Genomic DNA, 13,755 nt, shown 5'->3' on the forward strand with positions numbered 1-13,755 from the left:
CCCTGCTCTGCCCCAAAATATATTCTATGATGTGGCCCCATAACACTGCCTTAGATGCCCCCCAGAAGATTGTTGGATTCTCCCAGGCATTTAAGTTATCGTCTTGAAAATTCATCCATTGGGTGAGTAAAAAGTTCTTAAAAGTATCAGAGTTATAGAGATGGGCCGGGAAACGCCAAAAACCCGGACCCCTAGTTGTGCGTCCCAATTTCAGGATTATGGATACTGGGGCGATGCAGTTACTTTTTAAACGAATACATTTAGGATGCGATCCCACAATAGATTAGTTGTGCTGACGCGTTTTGCTACAAAAGTGATCAGGCAAGATACTGACGGTGAACATATCTAGATATGTAAGCCCCTGGTAGCAGGTCATTATATAACTCCTATTTGACGCTTATCTCTCCAATAAAGTTTTAAATATTTTTAATATATTGAGTCTCAGAGATATATTTATCGATCGCTACCTAAGCACCCATTCTAGAAATGGATTCTGCTAGTGTGATTTCTTCCCAAAGGCACCAATATTCATATGAGAGATTACCATGCTGACATCAAAAATCAATTGATTTCAATTCCACAAGGAATAAAAAAAAAATAAATAAATATATATATATATATATATATATATTTAATTTTTTTTTATTATTATTATTTTTTTCATTAAATTTGGGTGGATCAGTAGCCAGTTATATATTTGAGCACCTTCAGAATATCAGTAGTCTATAGTTTTTATCACTAGGTTGCTTTCAGCTCTACTAACTCTGTGACATTGTGATCTTAGGTATTTCCTGCAGAAGTTGGGAGCCGTCTTTCTTCCGCAAGATGTTTGGTCCAAGTGTCTCAGCGGACCAGTCCTTTCTGCGGTGAGAGAGAGATGGAGAGTACAGTGCTTGCCAACTTGTCCTTCTGTCTCGTGCTGTAGCATGAATCTTTCACTCTGTACATCTCTGTGTGAAGTCTTTTCATGATCCAGTCATTATTTGTGTTTCTGTTCTGTTCCCTGGTAACATTTCTTATCGCCTTCAGCTGCCTCTTTGTCCTGTTCTCCCATCTCTCTCCCACTGTCTTGCTCTCATGTCCAGCTCTCCAACTGACACTACAGTTCCCCTGGACCTTCTCTCTGACAGTATACCAGGACACTGCTGGCCGACGGACAGTCGTTGCTGGTGTTTCTGGAGTCCTCGTCTTCCCCATGCTGCCACACCTGGTCGCCCATTGGCTGTGAGTGGGTTCGGCAGATAATGGAAGCTATGCAGTCCAGAGTGGTGTCAGACATTCTTATTGTTCCAGTTGGGATTTCCTATGACACTATCCCAGAATGTACCCGCGCAGGAAGAGAGGTACATTTGTACTAATGTATTGTATGTGCAGCCCCTATACCCCTCCCCCCCTAACCTCTGACTTATTCCCGTAGCCAACTTCGTTTTTAGGAGTGTGGTACTTCCTCATGTCGGCTCTCTGTCCCTGGTCCCGCAATCTGGGCTGTGCACGTGTGGATTTCGCTCAGCCTTTTTCCTTACAGGTACGGTCATTTCACCCTTCTTTATATATTATTCAATGTATGCATTATCTTGTGCATCTGTGTGATGCTGAATTACAAATTATTTCTGAGAATCAAGTGAACATATAGGCGAGTGATCTGCCAGTAGATTAAGTTGATGATTATGCATTTGGATTTGGTGGCAGCTGTTCTGCAGCCCTTTTGTCTGAACGTTACCATCCTGCTTTCACCTGGACACTGGCTTCCACTGCAGCGTTAGGACTATCTTCTATACGAGAGAAGCTTTACAGCATGAAAAGCAAGACCTGTGTACTAGACCACCCTGTGTGCCACTGCGGAATGGCAACACAGGAACAGCAACTCGTTTTTGTGATCTTTTATTTTCTGCCTATATTATAACAAAAAGATACTGTATGTTCATTAAATAGGTTACCCATACTGTATAGCAGCCATATATACCTTTGTGATAATTCTAGTCGCACCCCAGAAGTCCAACAGGCACTGATTGGGAGCTCCAGGTCTGTACTCCATATATGTTTCCACTATATGATATACATATTTGTATGTGCTGCTATTACGTACATACTTAGTGACACAGTGGGCAATGAGCATCAAACAGAATTGGATACAATTGACATTTTTTAATTTAATTTTTTTAAACAATAATTTTTATTGAATTTTTGTTCTTTTTTTTTTATTTTTTTTAAATAAAAAAGAAGGGGTACAGAAAAAAGAGAATGGAAAGAAAAAACATGGGGGGGGGGATACAGGCAAGTATCAGTCAAAATAACCAAAACATCACATTATACCAGAAAACAAATCAAAATTCCCGTATGACATACACAAATAGTAAAGAACACTCCACAACTTCAAAAGACAAACCAAAATACAGAAAATATCTAAACCTTGAAAAATCAATGTGTGGTTATTGGAAGGAATGGACCCAAGTGGAATGAACAATGATTGGATCCTGTCTGTAATTCTGTAATCACAATATGTTAATGATATTCTTGCTCTTAACCTCCAATTATCATGTTTTCAAACTAGCTTTGAGTAAGTGTTTCACTTTTATATTTTAATGTAAGTGTATTTTATTCATACTAGGCCTGTATCTTGGTCCCCATGGCAACAATTTGTCCTGCTAGAAAATTTTGATTGTAGAACTGAACCCTCTTTTAACTGCCGCAGTTTGATGCAACAATACCTTCTTTTTTTAATTTTTTTTTTTTTTACAGTTTTTGACTCTTTTCGTCTTGTTTACTTGTTGCCCAACTACCATCGTTCATAGGGTCTAGGCCGTCAGGGCAGTAACAATGTGACGTTGCAAACCCCCCCCCCCCAAAAAAAAATAGCTTTTTGTATCTTTATCATCAGTAGTATTTAGTTTTACAGAGAAAAGGGTTCAGAAGAGGAAACTTGGGGAAGGGATACAAGAAAAGTCCAATCTGCACAGCGCAATACAACGAGTAGTAAAATGAAGGAGTAGTAACACAGACAAACCATAATCATACAGTAAAAATGACAATTCAAGAAGAATCGGCCTTGTTTAAACTAAATGACAATGGGTCTGACAGACGGTTTAAATATAAATTGAGTCACGTATTCATGTCATTCACTTCATAAGCAGAGAGGATGCTGAGGAGGAGTATGGCACAAAAGCTGTTTCCATTGTAAAGTGAAGGTGGACCATATGCAATACTTTAAGCAGGGGAACGGAAGGGGCTGTTTCCAACCCTGTGCTAAAGCGGCTCGCGCCCCTATGCAGATATGACCTAACACATACCTCTGATGGGGTTGCTCTAGCGCAGGATAAAGATGTGGAAGTGCCAGAGATGGGGAAGGGGTGAAAGTGAGACCCAGCACTTTATGAATCAGTGAGAAAACCTCATCCTAAAAATTACGAAGAAGAGGACATGCCCAAAAAAATGGAAAAGTCGGCCAACTTCTCCGCAATTTCACCAACAAATGGTGTGTAATCTCTCAGGAGCAAGTTATAGTCTATTTAACAATCTGATATGCATTTCTGAATGGCTCAGACATGGAGACATACGATAGGAGGTTACATGAATCCCCTCCGATTGAGCATCAGAAATGGAGTGACCAAGTCAGGCATCCAGCGAGACTGAGCGGACGACTTAACCCTTATAGAAAATTATACCAAAAGGAAATATTACCCCTAATTTCACCAGAGGTAGATTGAGACATTAAATCACCCCAGGGAGCACACACAAGGACCCAGTGGAACAAGCTACACTCTGAAACCAGTGACGGATGTGGTAATACTGAACTATCTCTATAGAAGGGATGGAACAACAGCCGACATCACTGCTGGAATCGCGCCCCGGAACGGCGTTCTGGAGCACACGCACCGAGGATCACAGTGTGAGGAGGCTATTTAGTACCCCTCCCCCAGCACTATTTGGCTGATCTCTGCAAGTGCTGCAGCAGGGAGGACTGATCATCAGTTCTCGCTGACACAGATTTCGCTGCACTCTGCATGTGTAGGAGGTGGGAGTGGAGGGGGGAGCCATATCTGTCTGGGCGGGGGAGGGGTAAAATAAAGCATAATGACATACTGTATAGCGCTACTATGCACGGCTGGTTGGGTTGCGGTTTGTTATTTTCTTACCCAAGGATGCCTCCTGGAGAAGGGGTCAGATCTTCGTCTGGGATATCTACTGGGCAAGGGTACCGACCGGCGCCAGGGACAAGAACTATGTGGTGTGAGTGAGTGCTTGTGTAATAAAATAATAAAACATTTGGTGTGTTTGTACTGTTGTGATTTTAATATTTATTTTACCGGGGCCGTTAATGCCCTGCATGCTGGTACTTGTGGTTCTCCAAGTACCGGCAGGTTTGATGGAACCTCTAGTCCTAATGTGAAAGACAATATTAGGTTAAATCTATTCATTACACCTATCAATCCTGCACCTACCGCCCAGGGGCGTGGGGGGATAGCCCCAGGCTTCAGCCCCAGTCTGGGGTACCCTGGACAGGGGGTACTCCTATATTGGGGGGGTTCCCACTTCCCCTGGTTTCCCCGACCTGGGCTGACTAGTTGGGGGGTGAATGCTTTGGCCGGAGAACCCGTCAATTGTGTCCCCTGGCTGTGGCATTACCTCCACCCTTCGCTAGTTGGAGCCAGGTGCTGGTGCCTCTACGCTAATTTTTTTCTCAGTATTTTTTTAAACAGGGCCGGATCCAAGAGCCCGGTGCTGGTTCATTTAATACGGGAGACACCTACACATTTTTCACCCGTATTTTTTTTTTTTTTTTTTTTTAACCAGGGCCGGCTTAAACTATTTTTTTTTTTTTTAAATTGACCCTTTAATGCATTTTTTGCACTTAGAAGCATGCACGGATCTCTCCGATCTGTAAATGCTTGTGCTAAACACGCTGCAGGGATTTTTTAATTCATGTATTGCAAGCTTGCAAGCAGGGCCCTCTTACCTCTATGTCTGTCTGTTATTACCCTGTTTTGTTCTATCAATGTTTCCAATTGTAAAGCGCAACGGAATATGCTGCGCTATATAAGAAACTGTTAATAAATAAATGTGCGATTATGGGTCAATACAAGTGAACTCGCACATGCCAAAACATGGTGAGTATCACCATTGAATGCCAATAGTCAGCCAAACATGCTTCTTAGTAAATTTGTGATTTACTGTGGAAAACATTTTGGCGAAGAGCTGCTATTAGGGGCCGCACACCAACACGGTTCTTTTTAAATTTCCCCCTTAGAGAGAGATAAAGTGGAGAAGTTGCCCAAAGCAGCCAATCGGCTTCTGTCCTTTATCTAGCACTGTCTATGAGATGACAGAAGCTGATTGAATGCTTTGAGCAAGTTCTCCACTTTATAGGCACCCATACACGGCACGATATATGTGCCGATCCGGCGGATGGGCACGATATAGGTGCTGTATCGTGCCGTGTATGGGCACGATATCGTATCTGATATTGTGCTGCGTTCTCCTGCGGGGTCGTACATCGCATCTCCAGATCTTCCTGAAAAACCATCTGATCTGGGATGCGATGTATGATCCCATTCAGATGAAGGAGGGGGAAGCCGGCATATCGTGCGGTCTGTGAGGACCGCACGATTGCAGGTGGTGAAAGCATGATTCGTCAGCCGACGGATCGGCAGTCGCCCTACACGGTGCATCGCACCGTGTATGGGCACCTTATCTCTCACTAAGGTTTGATACATCACCCACTTAGTGAGTTTCCGATGTTCCCATTCATGCATATTTCCCGTAAGCATCTTATCCAAGTGGTGAGTTGGCGGTCTGGTCTAATTACTGAGGAATTCCCGGGATTCGCTCCTGCTTTTTGTGTGATTTCACCAAGAGTGGACTGTTTATTTATATACATACTATGTTACGGTATGTTGGGTGCCTAACCCTAAGTCCCCCCCCCCCCGGGAGCCCTAAACCTAAAACACCAAGCGGGTGTCTGCTGCCGCGCCCGGCATCCGCTCGATCAGGATGCCGGGCGCCGGCCTCCAGACGTCAGGCAAATTACAGGCGTCTACATTTAGACGCCTGTCATTTGTCCCTAGTCGGGATAAGCAGTCTGGAAGCCGGTGGTCGGCATTTATACCGTCGGGTTCCAGACTACATCCCATTTTATTCTTTATTTTCATTATCATTGAATTTGATTGGATGTAAGGATACATGGCATCTGGGAGAGGACCCAGAGATATATATTATCATTTTACTATTGGTATGTAATCACACATTGTATGTATATATTTTTGAATGGATGTGTATTGTATGCACATTAGTAACATTGTAGCTGAATATGGATATCTTTGTACTCTTCTAGGACAAGTTTTATTCTATTTTTTAGGTGTGCCTATTCAATTTGGGATTAGTATGTTGTATAATGGGTTATTAGCAGATGTATTTTATACTCTGTAATGTAAACAAGCGTAGTATACACTAAACAGCTGTACTGAATACCAGATACTGACCATGTGAGAGGGTGACACTGTTTTATATACTGGACAATGAGTACTGTATACAAGCGCTTGATTCTATTTTTATGTTACTGTATATTAGTCAGTCCGGGGTCTGTTTACATTAAAGGTCAGTGATAAATAGTGGACAGTGTGGGTGGTGTGTACATTGAAGGGCAATACTAATTATTGGACAGTGGGGGGGTGGGATATTCTAGATACTGGAGGACATTTAAAGCTATCTGTTTTGTGTACCAGATATTGTTGGCCTAGTTTACATTTGTATTATTTGGGCTATATTATATGCTGGTTGCCTTTACTTAAGTCTTCTTCAACTTTTGCCATCTCTTAATATACTATCCCCACTTACCCTGTATGACCAATATGGTCAGTATGGAGTATTCTCATTACCTGAGAGCCGTCCCATGCTGATGGTGTGCTCTATTTAGCTATACTACTTTTTATGATGCTCAATCAAGAGGAACACTCTTTTGGAGAGCTATGATCAGCTTGTAGCACTAATTTAGGATTCAGGATAACCTAAAGAACCTGAGAGATGGAGCTGCACGATTTTTCCACCGAAGGCTTCACAATATGACCAGCCTGCCAAAATGCATGAGTGTATTAGATGTTAGTACTCTATAGTAACTCATGGTTAAAGAAAAAATAAAGTACACTTTTATCCTCAACCATAAATCATTCAGCAACATAAATCTATACGTATATTTTTTTTCTTTTTCAGGAATACATAAATAGCTACACATGGAGGTACATGGAACCTGCCCCTTGCCTACGTGAGACCCTACAGCCCTATATTCTGGGTGCAAGGTAGTGAAAGTTAAATTACAAAAACAAAGCACATAATTAGAATTTGCTATAATACGGTTGAATTCAGTGTAACTGGGGCTTAGTAAATGATTATAATTGGGCTCCGATTACTAAATGCCTAAGTAATCTGAGGACAAAGGCGTACATTCAGTATTAAGTTTAACTATAATATGTGTAAACTGATCTCAGTCTAGGAATTGATCTGTAAAGTCTAGGGCCGGGATGTGTACTAAAGCTGAAAATGCGCTAAAACCCCAGAAACGGGGGTTTTACCGCATGTTCCATATGTACTAATTCCCGGATGCATTGCTTCATACCGGGGTGGTAATGTTACCATCAGGTTACCCAATAGAAGCCTATGGGCTTCTTACCGGGCCGGGAAGTTCTAAGCATTGCATCCACGGTTGATTACCGTGGTATGTACCTAGAAATGCGATTTACCCTTGTAAAAGACAGCTCTCCCGAGCTGTCCTTTGTGATGCCCCAGACAGAGGGACTTCCGGGGTTAACATCCGACCGGATCCCACTCAGGGTAAGCATCCTGGTAACTGGTAAGAAGCCCATAGTCTTCTATTCGGTAATCCCACCCATCACGACAAAGCTTAGGGCCTGATTCAGAGCCGGTCGCGATTTGCGGTCGTTCGTTAAAAAAAAAGGGGTGGCTATTCAAATGAACCGTTCGCTCTTTGCGGTCTGTTCACGCCTCTAGGTCTGAACGAGCGAACAAAACTTGCGGTCGTTTTTTTGGGAAACTACGCCCCCTGGCCGCTCGCATCCTACGTCATGTCCGCTATTTATTAGATTAATCGAGGACATCGACCAGGGTATGAACTGCTCGCTATTCTTGTGGTTGGTTTTTGCTACCACAATTTTGCGAGCAGTTCTGACTATAAAATAACCCAGTGACGTGGTCAATGACGCTGCTGTTTTAATTATGCACACCCATAAAACGCCCGTTTTGACCTTTAAGCACGCCTGCGATTGGATCTCCACTCCCCGTTTTCAAGCACCTTCCCCTGTTACCACCCACATACGCCTCTTTCTGTCACTCAAATTATCCGGCATTCGCTATTTTGCGAGCACATGAATTTCGACCGCACTGACTGGTTCGCACATGCGTATAACGATCCGTACGCATGCGCAGTTGGGCAAACATCGCTCTGAATCAGGCCCTTAGTTCATATGGAAAATGCTTTAAAACCCCTGTTTCCAGGGTTTTACTGCATTTTCAGCTTTATTACATCACTGCGAGGGATCCCTCGCATGCAGAAGGATACCAGAGGGACTTCTAGGTGATTAACCCTCTGTCCAGGGGCATTGCAAAGGACAGCTGTATCTGGAGAGCTGTCCTTTGCAATGTAAATCGCATGTCTAGGTACATACTGTACTGCGGCAATCAACCGCGGTATGTACCCGAAGAGAGGCGGGATGTACCCCATCGCGGATGCTTAGTGCATCGCGCCCTAGTACTAGTATTGGGAATAGATGATGGCACATTCATTTTTTCTGGTCTTTGTGGTGGCATAGTAATGTAACACGCAATCACCTTTCCCAGGCATAATAAATAGGCATTGTGTCAAAAACAAACCTGCACTGCCTCACCTGTAAACGGGCAATATAGCCACACTTGATTTGGGGAGTTTGTATCATTCCCGCATTTTGGAGGAAGATTACAGAATTTATGCCCACCTTCATTATTTTACATTTTAGTACATGTGGATGGCCCACTTTCTGCCAAGCTGAGAATTCCTCTCTCTTTTTTCATGAATGATGTTTCATGTACACATTGTACATATACTGTATATGCACTTTTCATGTACCTATTGTATATTGCAACATAAATGGCACAATAGAGATCATTAATCCCTGGGGCGAATAGGGCAACAATGCACATGAACGTTAATATTGAATGCGGTATATATTATGCATACAGCATGCATCGTTTTGTTTATGCTATGTCCTGAGTTAGTATGTATATTTTGGCGTGAGTGATCCCATTTGCGAGACTTGTTTATACTACCTTTATACTGTGCAGATCTGTAGCAGCTGCCATAGGCAGATAGGAAGTTCCCATATGTAAGTGGCCTGAATCTGTCCTTTTCTGTGAGAGCTGATATAGGCAAACGCAGGGGGGGGGTTTCCATCTGCCTGGAAACCCCCCTCCCCAGCCCATACCATGACAACAATAGAAATAGTAATATAATAGAATTTTACTAGTGCTGCATGTTCTTCTCAGTATCACAAATGAAATAATTAGCACCACCAGTGGATCTTTTAACATATGTCAGCCAGTAATAAATACACCTGTGCACCAACTAGGAGATCTGGAAAACATTCACTGTTAGAGATGTGCTGCTATAGAGCCCAATATGTACATATATGTCCAGGGCAGTGCTAGGTACTGCTCCCCCAGACTCCCGGACTTGCTCCCATGCTCTGTAATGGTGCCCACATCTAAAATAAAAACATTCAGCTCAGGCAGGATGGCCATACTGCCGCATTTAATGGCTTACGGTGATCGCTGATCCTGTATATACTGGAATTATGACACACAATATACTTTGCATGGTTCATATTAAAGCTGGTTAAGTGCTAATTCTACCCTACTTATGGACTGACCACACACACTCTAAAATCAGGCATTTGGAAACCCCCTTCTAGAAATCCTGCGTTTGCCACTGCCTGCGTACATCAGCTCTCACAGAATAGGACAGATTCAGGCCACTTACTGTAGTGCAACTTGAAGTGATCATTTCAGTCTGCCTACATGAATGGAGACCAGAGAGAGAGAATCTGTAGAGTGTCCTTGATGCTCCTTAGCGGTGATGTAGAATTGCCAGCACAGTGTTAGTGAGAGGATCTGTCATTCACAGCTCTTGACGTCTGTGTGTGGAATGAATCGGCATGTTACTTTTTTTTTTTTTTTTTTTTACCTACAAAAATCATGTTGCTGACTATAGAAAACAGTGTTCAGCACTCCTATTATGGTGAGGAAGAAAGTGTGTGTATGTGTGTACAAGCAGGTCTGTGTCTACTCATGAAGCAATAAAACTATTCATGTTGGTAGGATAAAAGGACATAGGACCTCATTCAGACCCGCTCGCAAGCGCTGAGCGCTCGCAAGTGGGTCGATGTTTAGGCCCTGCGCATGCGCAGCGGCCTCACTGTGCGTGCGCAAGCCCCGGAGCGAGAGAGAAATTCTCTCGCTCTGGGGCTCGCTACCAACGGGGCAGCTGTCGATGTTGATCGACAGCTTGCCCCGTTTAGTAGGCGGGGAGGGGGGGTGGTTTCACAAACGGAGGTGTTTCTTAAGGAACGCATGCCGTTTTGTGGGCGGCCGCACTGACATCAGCAGTGATGTCAGTGGGGAGCTTCCTGCTCAATCAGAGCAAGCTCCCTGGGGCTTGCGGTTGCCAAGCCCAACCTCAAGGGTCTCGTCGCAAGCCCCGGTGGTCTTGACCATCGCAACCATCAACCTGGTCGGTCGCTAAAGCTGTGGGTGATAACCCACAGCTTTATTAGCGACCAGGAGGCCGCACTTCAAAAGACAAGCGGCCACCCACATTCAGAGCGACCCCTCGCATTTTGCGAGCGCCTCTGAATGAGGGCCATAGTATTTCAGATGTCAGCAGGAAAACCATTCATCCAATCCTTTTACAGGAACATATACATCCCCAATAAGGATTGTACATTTGCACAATCTGCCATGGATGAAATGGAGAGGAAAGTATTACATAGCTGTTTCCCTGCAATCTCCAAGCCTTTCAGTGCTGCTACTCTACAATCATGAGGCATAGTTCTAAGCACTAGTGCACCACGGCAATGGTCTCTTCTCCAACCAGGGCACCACTAGCTGTGGCTTTTGCATGTTATCCCAGTGTAGTGCGGGTATACTACGGGAGCTCTGGCTCCCTCCTGCAGTACAAAAGCAAACTGGTTAATGTATATATGTGTGAGCTGTAAATTATTTAGACTGGAAGCTATACTGCTTTAGGGACAGGTTAAACCTGCACTGTAATATGGTGCACACTATGTCAGGGCTAAGTAAAGCTTGGCTTTATTATATAGTGTTTCTTTTTTTTAAGGTGCTTAATTTGTTGGCTGCTATTACTGGGTAAAATTGCTGAGCTTTTAGTGGAGAATGGAGCAATATGGGATAATAATTATAATAATTTGGATGCTGTCAGCACAGCATTTATACACGGTCTGTACGGGGCTGTGTGGATTCACAGACCTTTAATTAAAGGAGCCAGATATGGACGTGAGCAGTTCATTCTAGCAGTACTTAAACTGTTTTTTTCTATTTCAGGGTCCATAGGGTATCCACAGGATACCTTGGGGTATAGGCGATGGCGGCAGACATCGGACACCTCAGAGTTAAAGTTTTTAGCCTCCCAGGATGCACTGGGGTCCCTCTCCTATATCCCGCCCCCGAGCCAAGGCATCTCAGTTTCGTAGGTGCCTGGCTCTGAGTCGGATCACCATTTTCAGAGGGGGGCTGTTAAAAGCCCCTGAAGTTATTTTAAGGCAGCTTTGCTACACAAGATGAGCTGCACAGCATAGATAGTCAGCCAGACGTCTATGCTGTCGCTCCTTCACCCCGCCGGACCAGAACGCCGGTACTGATCCGGGGATGCTGGTGGGTGTCTGGGGTCACAGCTAGCGCTGACCCAGGAATATGGGTCGGGGTCCTGCGGAGGGTACCCGCTGATCCACAGTCATTTGGTCCTCAGGCAGGGGGCTCCCTGGGGACAGGCTGCGCGTGGAGCCAGGTACTGATCCTGCGATTTCCACTAGACCACCAGGGACAGCGGGCTGCAGCAGTGTGGAAATGCTGCATAGTCCCAGGGGTTAATGGCATGCCAGGGGAGCGCGCCATCCCTGTCTCACAGCCGGCGCCTCCCCCGCTGCACAGTGCCTGTCCACAGCGGCCTGATTATGTAGGGCATGTTATCTCATATAACGCCTGATTTCTGTCACTGCGTCTGTGCAGGAACTGCCCTGGGCTTGTTTTGCTGAGGCACTTACAACCCTTGTGGTCCAGATGGCGACGCCCCCTACATTTCTCCAGATGGGGTTATCGCAGCAGGCGGTAGTCTCATCACCCATGCAGGGGTTCCCTAGGCAGTTGATGGTACCTCAGTGTCTCCCGGTTTCGCCCCCTCAGTTCTCACAGGAGCCTGTGTGGGTGAATTCACTGTCCAATACAGTACAGCACCTGATGGACGTTTTACAAGGGAAGTTACCATTGCGGCCTTCTGATGACGGTGAGATTATTGACTTTTCAGACCAAGTGCCCCTTCATGCTAAGGAGGCTGAGTCTAGGTCTAAAGTCTATATACCTGGCCTTATACGGGCAGTCCGTGCGGCCTTGGTTATTGAGGATGAGGACCCTCCCGTGGCCAAATCCAAATATGCCTTCTTTAAGGATATTAAGGGATATGCCACTGTATTTCCTCTATCTGGTCAGTTAGTGGATCATTTAGAGGAGGCTTGGAAAAATCCGGGTAAGCGGTTCCAGCCTCAAAAACACTTGGTCTTTGCATACCCATTTGCGGATAATTATTTTTCCAAATGGGAAACCCCTCCACAGGTGGATTCTCATGTCTCACGGCTAGTGAGGAGGGCAACATTGCCCATGCCCTCCTTAAAGGATGTTACGGATCGCAAGGTGGAAATATGCCTAAAATCCATTTATTCCCTTGCTGGGGGGGCTTCCAGACCGGCTATGGCCGTGTGCTGGTGGCCAGAGCCATGGAGTGCTGGGCAGATAACTTGGAGGCGTCTCTGGACACTGACTCTTCAGCTGAGCAGGTGGAGTTAGTGGGCAATCTCGGAGACTCAGCCACGTACATTAAGGAGGCAGCCCTAGATATAGGTCTCCTCACTTCCAGAATCTCCTCGGCAGCAGTAGCGACTCGCCGCTCCCTGTGGTTGCACTCTTGTAAAGCAGATTCCAAGAAGGGATTGGAATGTTTTCCCTTTAATGGACAGGTCCTGTTTGGTCCTGATCTAGACAAAATTGTGGCCACGCTAGCATAAGCTAAATTTGCATGTTTGCCATCGGCTGCAGTCCCATCAGGGTCTGGTACTTCGTCCCTTCGGCCCTATAGGGCCTAGGGTAAATCCAAGATACAGTCTTTTCCAAGACAATCAGCGATCAGGAAATCTGCCAAGCCAAAGAAGCAGGCTTGGAGTACAAGACGTCCTACTCCCAAGTCAGACGATAAGCTTTCAGCCTGACGGGATGAGCCTCCCCTTGGGGGACCCCAATGGGGAGGCCGACTTCTTCAGTTCGCCCAGTGCTGGCACCTGACTACCGCCGACACTTGGGTAAGAGAAGTGGTCTCTCGGGGCTATGCCCTCTCCTTCCGACAAAGGCCTCCCAGACAGTTTTTCACAACAGGCCCGGAAACTCCAGAAAGTGTTGCACTCTATGCTCCAGGCTGGAGTTATAGTGCTTGTT

At 45.0% G+C, this 13,755-nt stretch overlaps 1 protein-coding gene across 1 annotated transcript in view; it reads left to right on the forward strand.

Moving 5' to 3' along the window:
• Positions 1-13,755, forward strand: part of GPAT2 (glycerol-3-phosphate acyltransferase 2, mitochondrial) — a 101,232-nt gene that overhangs the window by 44,295 nt on the left and 43,182 nt on the right. Inside the window, exons 9-12 of the mRNA XM_088470795.1 lie at positions 785-866; positions 1,131-1,343; positions 1,418-1,525; positions 7,204-7,289. Of these exons, the coding sequence (XP_088326921.1) occupies positions 785-866; positions 1,131-1,343; positions 1,418-1,525; positions 7,204-7,289 (489 nt within the window). The remainder of the gene's footprint in view (positions 1-784; positions 867-1,130; positions 1,344-1,417; positions 1,526-7,203; positions 7,290-13,755) is intronic.

The sequence above is a fragment of the Taudactylus pleione genome, unplaced genomic scaffold (genome assembly GCF_031769625.1).
Source record: "Taudactylus pleione unplaced genomic scaffold, aTauple2 ptg000105l, whole genome shotgun sequence".
NCBI lineage: Eukaryota > Metazoa > Chordata > Amphibia > Anura > Myobatrachidae > Taudactylus > Taudactylus pleione.